The 13,720-nt window shown below is 39.1% G+C and overlaps 1 protein-coding gene across 1 annotated transcript; it reads left to right on the forward strand.

The window, feature by feature from the left end:
- The first annotated feature begins 268 nt into the window (after nucleotides 1-268).
- On the forward strand, nucleotides 269-3,567 carry ccr9b (chemokine (C-C motif) receptor 9b). Its single transcript, XM_026937829.3, has 3 exons — nucleotides 269-395; nucleotides 720-769; nucleotides 1,696-3,567. Exons 2-3 carry the CDS (start codon nucleotides 725-727, stop codon nucleotides 2,746-2,748), a joined length of 1,098 nt encoding a protein of 365 aa, XP_026793630.1. The 5' UTR covers nucleotides 269-395; nucleotides 720-724; the 3' UTR covers nucleotides 2,749-3,567.
- Nucleotides 3,568-13,720: the final 10,153 nt, after the last annotated feature.

Below are 13,720 nucleotides of genomic sequence, written 5' to 3' on the forward strand. Positions count from 1 at the left end.
TTATTTTATAAGAGAGATATGAGAGATAAAATAATTGTATTCAAAGTGCTTCTCAGAGTGCAAAAAGAGTTCAAACTATAAAAACTGCCTTTGCTCTCGACGCCAGCATGCACAGCAAACTCTGACCACAATATGCAAATACTGAGAAGCCAATCTAGAGGCTTCAGAAGTGCATATTTTATATAAAGGAAGTTTAGCAGAGGGTGTAATTATAAAGCTATTCCTGCCGTCTTGTCAAAGCTTAAGTCACATAAGAGGTCACGTGATATTGTGTTCACAGTGAGATGCTTTATAATGAGGTCACGGTGTGCAGATGTAATACTCCATAGCTGCCTTTTACTGCTTGACAATTCACCCAAATTGAGACTGGCCAGGGTTTACCTTAATAAGCTACTGTAAGTATATCAGTTTAAATGCTTCATATTTTATTTTAGATAACTTGTTTTTAGGCATTCATATATATATATATATATATATATATAGGTGTAATAGGACTGCAATACTTAAACTGTATATCAATAAGTGGACAATGAATATATTTGTCTGTGATTTTAAATTGCCTGGAAATCCCAACTTATCAATAATATAAGAATATTAACTTATATAACTCTTATAACACTATAACTAATATAACACTAATATTATTGACAGTCAGGGAAGCAAAAATTGCATACTTCATGTTTCTATTGTTAACTAATTTGTATGTAAATCCTTATTAGGAATAATGGCTTATGAAAATTTATCAGCATATCCCTTTACTCCAGACTATGTAAGTATTTTTATTATAGTTACAGTTTCTCACTGTTTTGCATTTTATGTCATATACTATGAATAGCAGCATGACATGTATTGTGATTATAAACAAACAAACAAACAAATAGTACTGAATATCCAAGCTGTTTAGAATCCATATATACAGAAAGGAGCAAAACAGAAGTGGGTAATCTGGTGGTTAAGGTGATTGCCCATGCATTCTTTCTGTTGTTATTTTTGTTTGTGTTCTTGTTTCTTTGTGAATACACATAGGCTTGTGTAACTATGTTTTTTAAATTATAAATAGGGTTCTGATAGGGATCAAGTTGCAATATTGCAATTACCATGAAAACGTAGTTCTTTCCACATATCTATATCTCAGCTTAGCATCTGTGTCAGTGCATGGAGTCACTCCATTTTTGACGTGTATAAGGGGTGCTGGTTATGTCGCCCTCCGGGGTCGTTTCAGAAGGCGGATGTGGTGCTCTGGTGTGGTTTTGCCGCTAGTGACACACAACACCTGCACCTGCGTTGAGCTCCTGAGCATGTTTTGGAAAGTTAGTGTTTAGAGCTGCCTGGTTTGAAGCAAAACATCTCTTACGGAGACTTGTCTCTAACTCTAATGCAGTGTGAGACAGCTGTTACACACAAAACCGTGAAAGACAGGAAACAATGTTTGGAGCATGAAAGGTAGCATGTGAAACTTTAAATGTGTGAGACAGCAGAAAGAAAAAACAGCACTGCAGAAGTGCCTGGTGTCCAAATTATAATGAAAACCATTCACTAGGCATCATCTACAGTAGAACACCAAACACTACTCAATGCCATTACTTCAAACATGCATAAGACACATAATACTTCTCCTCTTACACTGTTTTTAGTTAGCTCAGCCTGGTAAAAAGAGTGTTGTTTTGCAGTAATATGTTACCTATTTATTTCCAGGAGAATAATGTTACAACAGACAACGAGGGAGACTATATACCACCAGACAGTGGCATTTGTGAAAAAAGTTGGGTGAGAGAGTTCCGTGGTTCATACGAACCCCCTCTTTACTGGATCATCTTTGCAGTGGGAGCTATAGGCAACTTACTTGTTGTATGGATCTACACTACTGTTCGAAACCGTCTTAAAACCATGACAGATGTCTACTTGCTAAACCTGGCAATATCTGATCTGCTCTTCCTGGGCACACTCCCATTCTGGGCCACAGATGCCTTACAGGGCTGGGTGTTTAGTGTCAGTGTCTGCAAGGGAGTCCGTGCTGTCTACAAGATCAATTTCTTCGCTAGCATGCTGCTGCTTACTTGCATTAGCGTAGACCGCTACATAGCAATTGTCCGTGTAACTCAGGCCCACAACTTTAAGAACAAGAGGATGTTCTACAGCAAGCTGGCCTGCCTGTTTGTGTGGCTCCTCTCCTGTCTTTTGTCTCTCCCTGAGTTTCTTTTTGCTAAGGTGAAGACAAACCAGGAAGAGGAATCCTTCTGCAGTCTGGTTTATCCCTCTGAGGACAAAAACCTTACCAAAGTCTTGGTGTTGTCCCTGCAGATCTCAGTAGGCTTCTGCCTACCTTTATTGGTCATGGTGGCATGCTATTCTGTGATCATCCGCACCCTGATACAGGCTCGCAACTTTGAGAAGCACAAAGCACTAAGGGTCATCTTTGCTGTGGTGACAGCCTTTGTCCTCTCTCAGTTGCCATACAATGGGCATTTGGTTGTAGAAGCAACACAAGCTTATAACATGACCATGACAGAGTGTGATGTTGTAAAGACCTTCGATGTGGCTGGGCAGGTTGTGAAGAGCCTGGCTTACACACATTGTTGCCTAAACCCTATCCTCTATGCTTTCATTGGGGTACGATTTCGGAAGGATCTGCTCCATCTGTGCCAGTGCTTGACCTCAGGGCTTGGTGGCATCAACAAAGTGCAGTCAGTTCCCAAGAGACCTTCTGTCATGTCTGACACAGACACCACACCAGCACTGTCTTTGTAGTCTGTTGTTAACCAGTTGTCTGTTTCCAGTTGCTTCCACTTAAAATCTTATCTATCGCACACCAGTTGAGAATTGTTAATAGCATCTTCTTTTTAGACTCTCTACTCAGATGTCAATGGACTCTAAATAGCAATTTAGAGAACCATTTGGACAGTGACTGCAAGCATATAAGATGACAAATCCTCAAATTCACAAGGTAGTCCTGCAAGAAAGACCTTCTCAAATACAAACCATGACTATGTTCAATGCTTGTTTAATACTAATCAACACACTATTGTTCATGTGTAGTGTCCACTGATATGGAGTTTCTGAAATTAACAAGTGCCTCTTGGCATGATCACTGTAAATTCTGTACTTAAATCAGTGGTAAATTTGCTTTATTCCAAGAAGAATTTAAGCTTAATGAAAATATAAAAATGTAGCCCTTTTTTCTTTCTTTTTTTGTAATTATGCTGCCCAGATTCTTTTTCTTTTGTTTTGAATTTTTACATTTACAGTTCACTCCTGTTCAATAAAAAACTGTATATTTTTGTAAATACACATATATAGGGAGAGAAAAAGTTTTTTCTTCTTTTTTTGTTTGATCCTTATAATGTTCTGCACTTCTACCTTCAAATAAAGCATATTTCAAGACTGTCTAGAAATTTTCTGCTGAACTTCCAAAGCTATATACTGTTGTCATGTTGTTGAAAATTGCTTTATAGCTTGGTTGATGACAGTCCCTGGACAGGTTGTTGATTATATGCAGAGTGTCTAAAGTGGACTATCCAAATAATGCTACCATCTACTAAGCATATAATAATACAAAGTAATAGCACATTTCCTGTTTATTCTCTCTTCTTTTAAATGCCTGGTTATTCACAGAAAATGAACACAGATTGATTTCACCTCTGACATGAGAAAGCCACATGGTGTTTTTAACCCTGCTAACGTATTTTTTGTGGTGACAGAGAAGCTTGTGAATGTGGGTTCTTTTCCACAGTGACTTGACTTGACTTGACTGCCTGTCTGCTGAGTAAAACTTTACTTTCAAATGTAAGATTTGGGGTGGCACAGTGGCTCAGCAGGCATTTTGTGGGCATCAATAAATGTAAATCAGCTGTGAACATGTTTAGTATTTTATGGGTGATAGGAATTTAACAACAAACAAAAATTAGAAAATCAGTATTACAGAAACTTTTGTTAATCTGGTGGGAAACTGTATTGATAAATGAGGCCTATCATTAGATGAGAATTACCAAAAAACAAAAACAAAAAGAAATTAGCAAAGAAAAATGAGCAACTTACAAAAAAAATTACAAAAAATGTATCTTTAAATGCTTGAGTCATTCACTAATTATAGGTGGGATATTTAACTTCACTTTTCAACCATTGTGATATTGTTCATCATGTGTATTGTCTATGCTACAAACACACAGGTGCAGACACACACACACACACACACACACAGCTAAACACAAATGACTGGAACAAGTGCTAGTACTTAGGAGTAATACAAACACTATAAGTCTTATAAGTTGAGAGTAGCAACAAACAAACAAACAAACAAATTGGATTATAAAGTTCCTGATTGGTCATCATGTGACTAAATAGAGTAATTAGTGTTAATATGTAGCAGACATAATTTCAAAACTATCACAGTAAGCTACTTGGCATGTCACTGGCTTTAGATTCTTCTAATACAAGCTTATTAGAGGAGTGTTTTTTCACCCAAGTGAGTCATTTTTCCTCCCATCCAGAAGATATCAAGATATATTTTATCTTTAAGACAGAGACTGCAGAGGCTCACCACAAACTGCTAACTGATTCACTGGCTGACTGTGCATCATATATATACTCCGATCAGCCATAACATCACCTGCCTAATATTGTGTAGGTCCCCCTTCTGCCGCCATAATATCTCTGACCCATTGAAGCATGGACTCCACAAGACCTCTGAAGGTGTGCTGTGGTATCTGGAATCAAGATGTTAGCAGCAGATCCTGTAAGTTGCGAGGTGGGGCCTCCATGGAGCGGACTTGTTTGCCCAGCAGATCCCACAGATGTTCGATAGGATTGAGATCTGGGGAATTTGGAGGCTAAATCAACACCTTGAACTCTTTGTCATGTTCCTCAAACCATTCCTGAAAAATTTTTGCAGTGTGGCAGGGAACATTTTCCTGCTGAAAGAGGCCACTGCCATTAGGGAATACATTTGTCATGAAGGGGTATACTCGGTCTGCAGCAATGTTTAGGTAACATCCACATGAATGTCAAGACCCAAGGTTTCCCAGCAGAACATTGCCCAGAGCATCACACTGCCCTCACTGACTTGTCTTCTTCCCATAGTGCATCCTGGTTTCCCCAAGTAAGCGACGCACACGCACCAAGCCATCCACATGATGTAAAAGAAAAGGTGACTCATCAGACCAGGTCACCTTCTTCCATATATAAGGACACTTTATCTAGATCATTTAAAGCACTTTGTAAGCTTTCAAAATAAGTAAGCTCATTTAATGTTATCGTACATCATAACAATATATATATATATATATATTGCTATGATGTACAATAACATTGAATGAGCTTACTTATTTTGAAAGCTTACAAAGTGCTTTAAATGATCTAGATAAAGTGTCCTTCACAACAACCTATGTTCATGTTTTAGATGCATTTGCCTGTTACAGTCCACCATAGCTACACTGTACCTTGAAATTAAAATAATTTTCATCGTTATTATTATATTTTTTGCATTAATGTGAGGATCCATTTAACTGCTCATGATTGAAACATCCTTTTCCATGAGTAATTCGTTATAGGTTGGAAAATGTACATTTTATTCGTGTCTCACAACATTCGCTCAATCCTGTTACATGAATATCCAGCACTAAGAAGTATTCCACAAGTCACAGGTTCAGCAGGAGGTTGCATCTTCCCGAAGGTCACAGAATGAAGAAAATTAAATATTTATTTTCAGTGATATTGAAATGTTGGCTGACAGGGTCATTTTCAGTGAATAAACCTGTTACCCAAATTAGAGATTGAAATTATATTACTGATTTAAAAAAAAAATATTTAAGTAAATGATAGAAATGTCCTTAATATCCTCATGCCACTGGCATGGATGCTAGTCAACCACATTTTCTATGCTAAAAACTCTGCTACTTATTTAAATGCAGTGTCAGCAAAGAAATCTTGTAAATGATGAAGTTTCCTGATTATGGTCAACATGTTTTTGATTTGTTGAATGCATGTTTTCTTATATTTATTGTTAAAAATGATTGCAAATAAAGTTTAATTTGGCACTGCAATCCTTTGTAAGTCATCCAAATCATTTGTAGATGTAGTAATGTAGCTGTTGCTGTTTTGTTTTTCTGTCTGTTGCGGTAAAAAAGGCACAAACAGGTCTGATGTTGTTGAGGTTTGAATGCTTCTGTACCTGAAGACTACAGGTAAGACCACAGTCATGTGCGTGCACTCTCTCTCTCTCTCTCTCTCTCTCTCTCTTTACAGGAAGCTGTCAATCAAGCTGTCTGCCCTGCTGTATAGAACATGCTGATTTTTGTGCTGGTGCTCTGGTTCTCTCTACTGTTTGGAAGAAAAGTGAAACACGTGCACAGAATTACTTAAATAAGAATCTGAGAACTCTCTGTCCTCATCTGCACTCACTGCAACCAAATACATTTTTAAAAAGAGAATGTTTTTTAGTCACTAAGATCATGAAAATATAAAATTACTGAGGTTTTTGAAATGCTTGTTTGTGCTGTATTTCAGAACTGAAAATCTGTCTTCTTTTTAAACTTTATTTTAAGTGCAAGTGTCATCACACATTTCTTTCAAACCACACCAGGTCTCAAGTAGACCCATCAATGTGGTTTCTGAATATAAACATTAACGAACGTGCATTTGCATAGCAAAATGTAATGTCAGCCATGCGGATTATACATGTAAAAAAATATTTTACAGACACATTATTTTATGGATTGCTTAGTAGCTCTGTTTCCTTAAGGAATCCCATTAGTCCTTCACTTCTAAGTGCTCCTAAATAGGCTATTGAGTCATAAGACTCCAGTATATTATTTCACTAAATTGACACCTTGGTAACACTTCTTATAATGCACCTCAGCGATGAGGTCCCAAACCCAAGCATAAACACACCCACACTGCTAAATGTCCCAAATCTAGAGCTGAGAGATATCGTCAAAAATGTTGAGACAAATTTTTGAAAAGTAATTTTGTTTTTTGCTGCTATCAAACCATTTTTCCTGCTTCTATGAATTTATTATTGCATTATTTCAATATATATATCTATATCTATAATCATAGAAGAATGATAATCCATAGACTATTGAACTATTGAATAGAAGAAGTATAGGTTGACCCTGTTTTATTTTTAAGTAAAATAAAAATCATATTTATCAATTTCAGTATATAGGATTGACTGATAGGGTTATATATTAAGACTTTTTAAACTGTAAATTACGTTGACGTGCAATCTCAAACAGCATGTGCCCTTCATTCTCCGCCCCATATCATTGATTTTGAGTGTCTCCTTTAATTCTCCGTAAGGGATACAGTTCTGAATTGCATTTTGGGCTTAACTTCACTTCGTCATGCTTTAGATATCCGAACCAGAAATGTTGTGGCCTTTCTCTGGATCAATGCCATCAAGAGCAGGTGACCCACCTTCGTCTTCACTTTCACTCTCAGGCCTCTCTCTACTCTCCCTCTTTCCATAGTTTGCTACTGTTGTTTAAAACCTGATTCTCACAAATTGGTATACAATTCGGCATGCAGCCTGAATGGTTTTGCGCCAGCCCTATGTGCCATGTAATCAGGCTGCGGCCACTGGCTCTTTTGGCAACAAGGGAGAATAGAGATGAACAATTATCAAATTTGACTACCACATTGAGAAAAACTTTATCGTGAAAAAAAATCAATATCGTTTTATCACCCAGCACTACCCAAATCCAAAAATAAATACACCCCACACTGCTAAATTCCCCAAACATAAAAATAATTACCCCCAAAACACACTAAATTTATACATAAATACCCCCACTAATATTTTATGTCTCCCTGACCACTTAATACCATGGGAACTCCATAACAACAACCAAGAACACTTTAGCAACTGCCTAGCAACACAGTAGCAACCACCTGGAATACCATAGCTTGACCCTGGCAACAAGTCAAGTCAACACGGAACAGTACACAAGACTACATAAAGTGCAATACACAACAGTGTGAGATGAGTGCAGGACAACGAATACACCGAACAGAACAATTAATACCCAATAAATACATAGGACAACAACTACACAGAACATGGACTGTGAACTGTAAACTATTTTGTAGTGTAGCAGCAATAGGTATAGCAGCAATATTGTCAGCAAAAATGAGTTCTATAATAAAAAGTGTCTGATTCAGCTTTGTAAAGTGCAGGTGTGCAGTGGTATTGAGTCATACTGGGTTAGGTGTTTGACTAGCCCAGATGAGCACTGGGAGGCAGCAGGGTGTTGAGTAGGAAGTAAGAAAATGTTGCGGAGTCTGCTGGTGGTGCCACAGATGCTCCTGTACCTTCTGGCACATGGCTGGAGGGTGAAGAGTCGATGAGAGGGCTGAGAGGGGTTGTATGCAATACTGGTGGCTTTGAGGATGCAGCAGTTGTTGTATGAGGTGTCGATGGTGGATAGAGAGACTCCGGTGATCTTTTCAGCTGTTCTCACAATTCGCTGTAGGGTCTTGTGGTCGGAGGCTGTGCAGTTCCCGCACCACATGGTGAGACAGGTGGTCAGGACACTCTCAATCGTCTGTCTGTAGAAGGTGGTGAGGATGGGAGCAGGGAGTTTGGCTTTTTTTTCAGCCTCTGTAGGATGTGGACATGCTGCTGGCAGGTGGTGTTGAGAGTCCAGGAGAGGTCCTCCATCATGTGCACTCCCAGAAACTTGGAGCTTTTGACTCTCATCACAGTTGTTCCATTGATGTGCAGTGGCGAGTGGTCTACTCTGGTCCTCCTGAAGTCAACAATCATCTCTTTAGTCTTATCAACCTTAAGATATAGATCGTTGTCTCTACACCATTCTGCAAGCTGCTCCACCTCCTCTCTCTATGCTGACTCATTGTTGCTGATGAGCCCTTAGAACTGTAGTGTCATCAGCAAACTTGATGATGTGATTTGAACTGTACTTTGTAGCACAGTCATGAGTCTGCAGGGTAAACAGCAGTGGACTTAGCACACAGACCCAGGGAGCACCGATCTTCCTTGTGGTTGTGCTGGAGGTGGAGTTGCTGATCCTAACGGACTGGAGTCTCCCAGTCAAAAAGTCCAGGATCCAGTAGCAGAGGGAGGTAGTCAGACCCAGCAGGCTCAGCTTTGTTATCAGTTTCTGTGGGATGATTGTGTTGAATGCTGAACTGAAGTCTGAACTGAACAGTATCTTTACATAGTTGTCCTTTTTGTCCAGATGGGTCAGAGAAAGGTGGATGGTAGCAGTTATGGCAACCTCTGTTGAGTGATTGGGACGGTAGGTGTACTGAAATGGGTCCAGTGTGGTGGGAAGACTGCTTTTTATGTTTCATGATCAGCCGCTCGAAGTACTTCATAATGATAGGTAAGACACAAGACACAGACACAGATGATTTCTTTGGCACAGGGATGATGGTGGTCATCTTGAACCACACAGAGACAACTGCTTGGCTCAGGGAAATGTTGAAGATGTCTGTGAGGACATCTGTAAGCTAATCAGCACATTCCCTGATCACCTGGCCTGGTATGTTGTCAGGACAACATGTAGCTTTCCATGGGTTAACTCTGGACTGACGTCTACTGCAGACAGACAAGTACTTGCTCGGTGGGAGCTGGGGTGGTCTTCCCCTCTGGCATGTTGTTCTGTGCTTCAAACCGTGCATAGAAATCTTTCAGTGCATCAGGTAGTGAGGCGGCAACATCACAGACAAGTAGGTGTAGCTTTGTTGTCTGTGATGGCCTGAATGCCTTGCCACATGCGCTTTGTGTCCTTGGTATTTAGGAAGTGACCGTGGAGTCTTTTTGTGTAGTTGCGCTTTGCCTCTTTGATAGCCCTTGACAGATTGAACTTTGCTGTGCAGAGGGCTGCCTTGTTGTCAGACCTGAAGCAGTGTCTTGGGTTTTCAGCAGCGAGCACACTTCAGCAGTCATCCACGGTTTCTGGTTTGCACATGTGGTGATGGACTTGAAGGAAGTCATGTCATATATGCATTTGCTGATGTAGCCAGTCACTGATGCTTTGTATACCTCCAAATCTGTGGTGGTGTTGCATGTAGCAGCCTCTCTGAGCATATGTGTCTGTGTGTTCAAAGCAGTCCTGAAGTCCTGAGATAGCTCCCTCAGACCAGGTTCTCACCTGTTTCAGAACCGGTTTGGCATGTTTCAGGAGTGGTCTGTATGCTGGCACTGTGAATGTTTGTATGAACAAGGTCTAATGTGTTTGTACCATGAGTTGCGAAATCAAGATGCTGGTGGAATTCTGGCATTATTGGAATTTCAGATTAGCATGGTTAAAGTCCTGGCGACAATGAAAAATCTGTCAGGGTGTGCTGTCTATAAGTTACTGATAGCCCTTTAGAATTCACTTAGAGCATTCCCTTGCGTTAGCGCCAGGTGGAATGTACACCGTGACAATGAGCACAGTGGTGAACTCCCTGGGAAGCTAGTATGACCAGCACTTCACAGTCATAAATTCCAACAGTGATGAGCAGTAGCTTGAGACCACAACAGCATTCCTGCACCAATCATTGTTTGTGTAAACACACAGACCACTGCCCAAGTCTTACCAGACAGTGCCGCTATCCTGTCGGGACAATGTGTGGTTAGCCTGGTTAGTTGAATGAACACCCCAGCAAACACTGGAACACCTTAGCAACCAGCTGGAATACCATAGCAGCACTGTAGCACTTTGTTGTAGCAATCTTTGCTCTTTATTTTTTCCTTTTTAAGCTTTCTTTTAAACATTTTGTTCTTTTCAACTTTCTTTCAGCTCTTTGTAAGCAGTGAATATTTCTTCAGAAAAATGCTAATCTAGTTTCAGTCCTTTCCTCATACTTATTTTTCTTATTATTATTATCATAGTGCTTGAAAAGCACTTCTGCTATTCCTCATATTTCTTGTTGTTGTTGTTCTTTTTCTTCATCAACACATTTCTTTACAGACTCCATTCAAACTGTTTAATTTAAATCTCTTCCTTTAAGGGACTTCAACAGGTAGCCAAGCAATTTTTTCAGATTCATAGTTATGACTATGGATGTACTGTATATCATATGTGTTTAAATATCAGGGTTTATGCTAGCCGGTAAATACTGGTAATTGACTGGTAAAAACTCTGTGCAACTGGCCAATTCAGATCCTGCCAGACAGTGTCCGGTAAAAATATTAACTTAAAGGACATTTTAAATTCAAAATTTGCAGTTATTGAAAGCAAGGGATATGCAACCAAATATTAAGTGTTATTTACTGTAATTTACTTTAAGTCGATCTGTTCCAATAGTTTTGCTCACCTAAAAAATTGGGTGGTCTGCCATGTTCTAAGTTGTTTCACACATCTAGATGTAAATATCAGGAACTGAAATTCTGGCCTATCGTCTCATATTCATCTTTTGATCTCTAACCCAAATGTCTTTAGTGTATACAATAAATTGTATTTTATAATATTTAATAATGGGGCATGTGACTATGCTCAGAATTAACCAATCACATTCAAACTTGTTTAAAGTAATTATTATACACCTGTCATCTATGAAGTGATTGTGGTTAACCCCCAAAAATATAAGCTGTTTCTGTAGGTTTTTTCTTGACATCTTCTTCATTTCAATCAACTGCTGGAGCCATGGTCCATAAAGAGCTTACAAACCATGTATGGTCTTTCATTGTTGAAAGGTATTGATCAGGAGAGGAGTACAAAAGAATTTACAAAACATTAGATGTATCATGGAACATCATGAAGGCCATCATCACCAAGTAGAGAAAAATATGCACCACACTGACATTACCAAAACAGGAAATACCACAAAGATTAATGAAAGTACAAGACAAAAACTTATCAGGGAGGCTGCCAAGAGACCTACAGTAACATTAAAGGAGCTGCAGGAATATCTGGCAAGTACTGGTCACTCCCTGCATGTGTCAACAATCTCTCATATTCTTCATATGTCTAGGTTATGAGGTTGGGTAGGTCCTTTCTACAAAACAAAAAAAACAAAACAAAAAAAAATCCAAGGCAATCTTGCCTAGATCACCCCAAACTATGGGCATAATTCTATATGTTTCGAGCAAATACAAGGCAGCTTATCATCCAAAGAACACCATACCCTTGGTAAAGCATGGTGGTGGCAGTATCATGCTATGGGGCTGATCTCCTTTCAATTTGATAGATCTAAAACATTTTTGCAAGGAATAAATTTGGAATAAAATTGCCAAAATCAAAATGTGCTAGCTAAGTTGGTAGACTCTTACCCCAAAAGACTGAGTGCTGTATCACAAGTAAAAGGTAGTTAAAAAAAGTATTAGTTACGAGATATGCACACTTATGCAGCTAGGTTATTGTACTGTTTTTTCTTCCTAAAACGTTTCTGTTTGTTGTTCACTTGAATTTTGTTGGATAATATATCACAGTAATGGTGGAAAAAGATCTGACATGATTTATCTTGGTTTTATTTTTTTATCTGACAAAAAACCTGCAGTTTTATTGGGGGTGTAAATTTTTATATCTACTATGTAAATGGCTGTTTAAAAATCTAAATGGGAGAGTACAGTTATTGACCACTAGATGGCGACTGTTGCATTCTGAGAAGTGAAGAAATGCAGTATCAGTTAAGCCAAATAAGGACACCTAGAGGGCACGCTGTTTTTCCCTGTCTGGCAGTACAGAGGAATATGTTGTTGAGGATGAATACCTGTGTAGGTGATGTCTGTGGGTATTCGGTGTCCTAATACAAAATACACTTTATCTGTAACTGCATCTCTCTCTCTCTCTCTCTCTCTCTCTCTCTCTTTCTCTCTCTTTGCTTGTTTGCTCTCAAAGAGATTCTCTAAATAGAGCAGCACCTGTGTCTCAGGACATTTTGGTGTACACATGCATATATGTTTCAGGGCTCACTATAGAGTAGGTGAACACTAGGGTGTAACTTTTGCCAGAGCTAAAGAGTCTGAATCTTCTGACTTAGTCTTTTATTGCTGTCTTCTTTTATTAGCTCCCAATGATAGAATGATATTTTATCTGCAAGTTTGTCTCCTTTTTCATGAAATCCTGATGCCATATTCAAGACTGTCATTCCATACCACAATTTTATTCTTATCATCCTCATCTCTTCATCCTCTCCATTTGTAGAATCTCACTCCCACCACCTCCCCCTTCACATCTCCACACACATTCCCTTTCATTTCAGTTATTCTGTTGCCTGGGTGTGTGTTACCTGCACTGTGATAAGTATGTGTGACTGGGCATGGGTGTCATTTATCACTGTCTAAACACACACACACACACACAGACACATACAGAAGTGGAGTGACACAAAGAACACATGCATATATATTTCAAGTCCTACTATAGTCAGTGATGGGGTGCTTGAGGTTTCAAGCCCCTGATCTTTTTGTGATTATTCTTTGTGTTAATATTTTCTTGATCTGTTATTTAAAATGCCTTTCTTTCCAAGGCATTGCATCGGCTTTCTGTCAGGCTTCGGATATAGTGTTAAAATAGAAAGAGCAAATGAGAGAGAGATAGAGAGAGAGTGCACTGGTCATATATTTCGTTGCCCACCTGCCTGCGCCATTACCAAAAGAAGAACTGTCTACACTTATGAAGTGCCACAGGACTCCAGATAGCACACACCACATTATTACAGTAATAAAAAAAGAGTTTCAGTAGCTTTCACCAACCCCCCAAACTCCCCCCAAGCAAGATCTACGATATGGCCATTTTAGCCGACTTTGTAGCTCTGTTTCTGGCTAAAATTA

Source organism: Pangasianodon hypophthalmus, chromosome 22 (genome assembly GCF_027358585.1).
Source record: "Pangasianodon hypophthalmus isolate fPanHyp1 chromosome 22, fPanHyp1.pri, whole genome shotgun sequence".
Taxonomy (NCBI): domain Eukaryota; kingdom Metazoa; phylum Chordata; class Actinopteri; order Siluriformes; family Pangasiidae; genus Pangasianodon; species Pangasianodon hypophthalmus.

Coding starts and splice junctions, on each gene's coding strand:
- ccr9b (XM_026937829.3), top strand. CDS start 725: ATGGCTTATGAAAATTTATCAGCATATCCCTTTACTCCAGACTAT. Junction 770..1,695: donor ATCCCTTTACTCCAGACTAT/GTAAGTATTTTT, acceptor ATTTATTTCCAG/GAGAATAATGTTACAACAGA.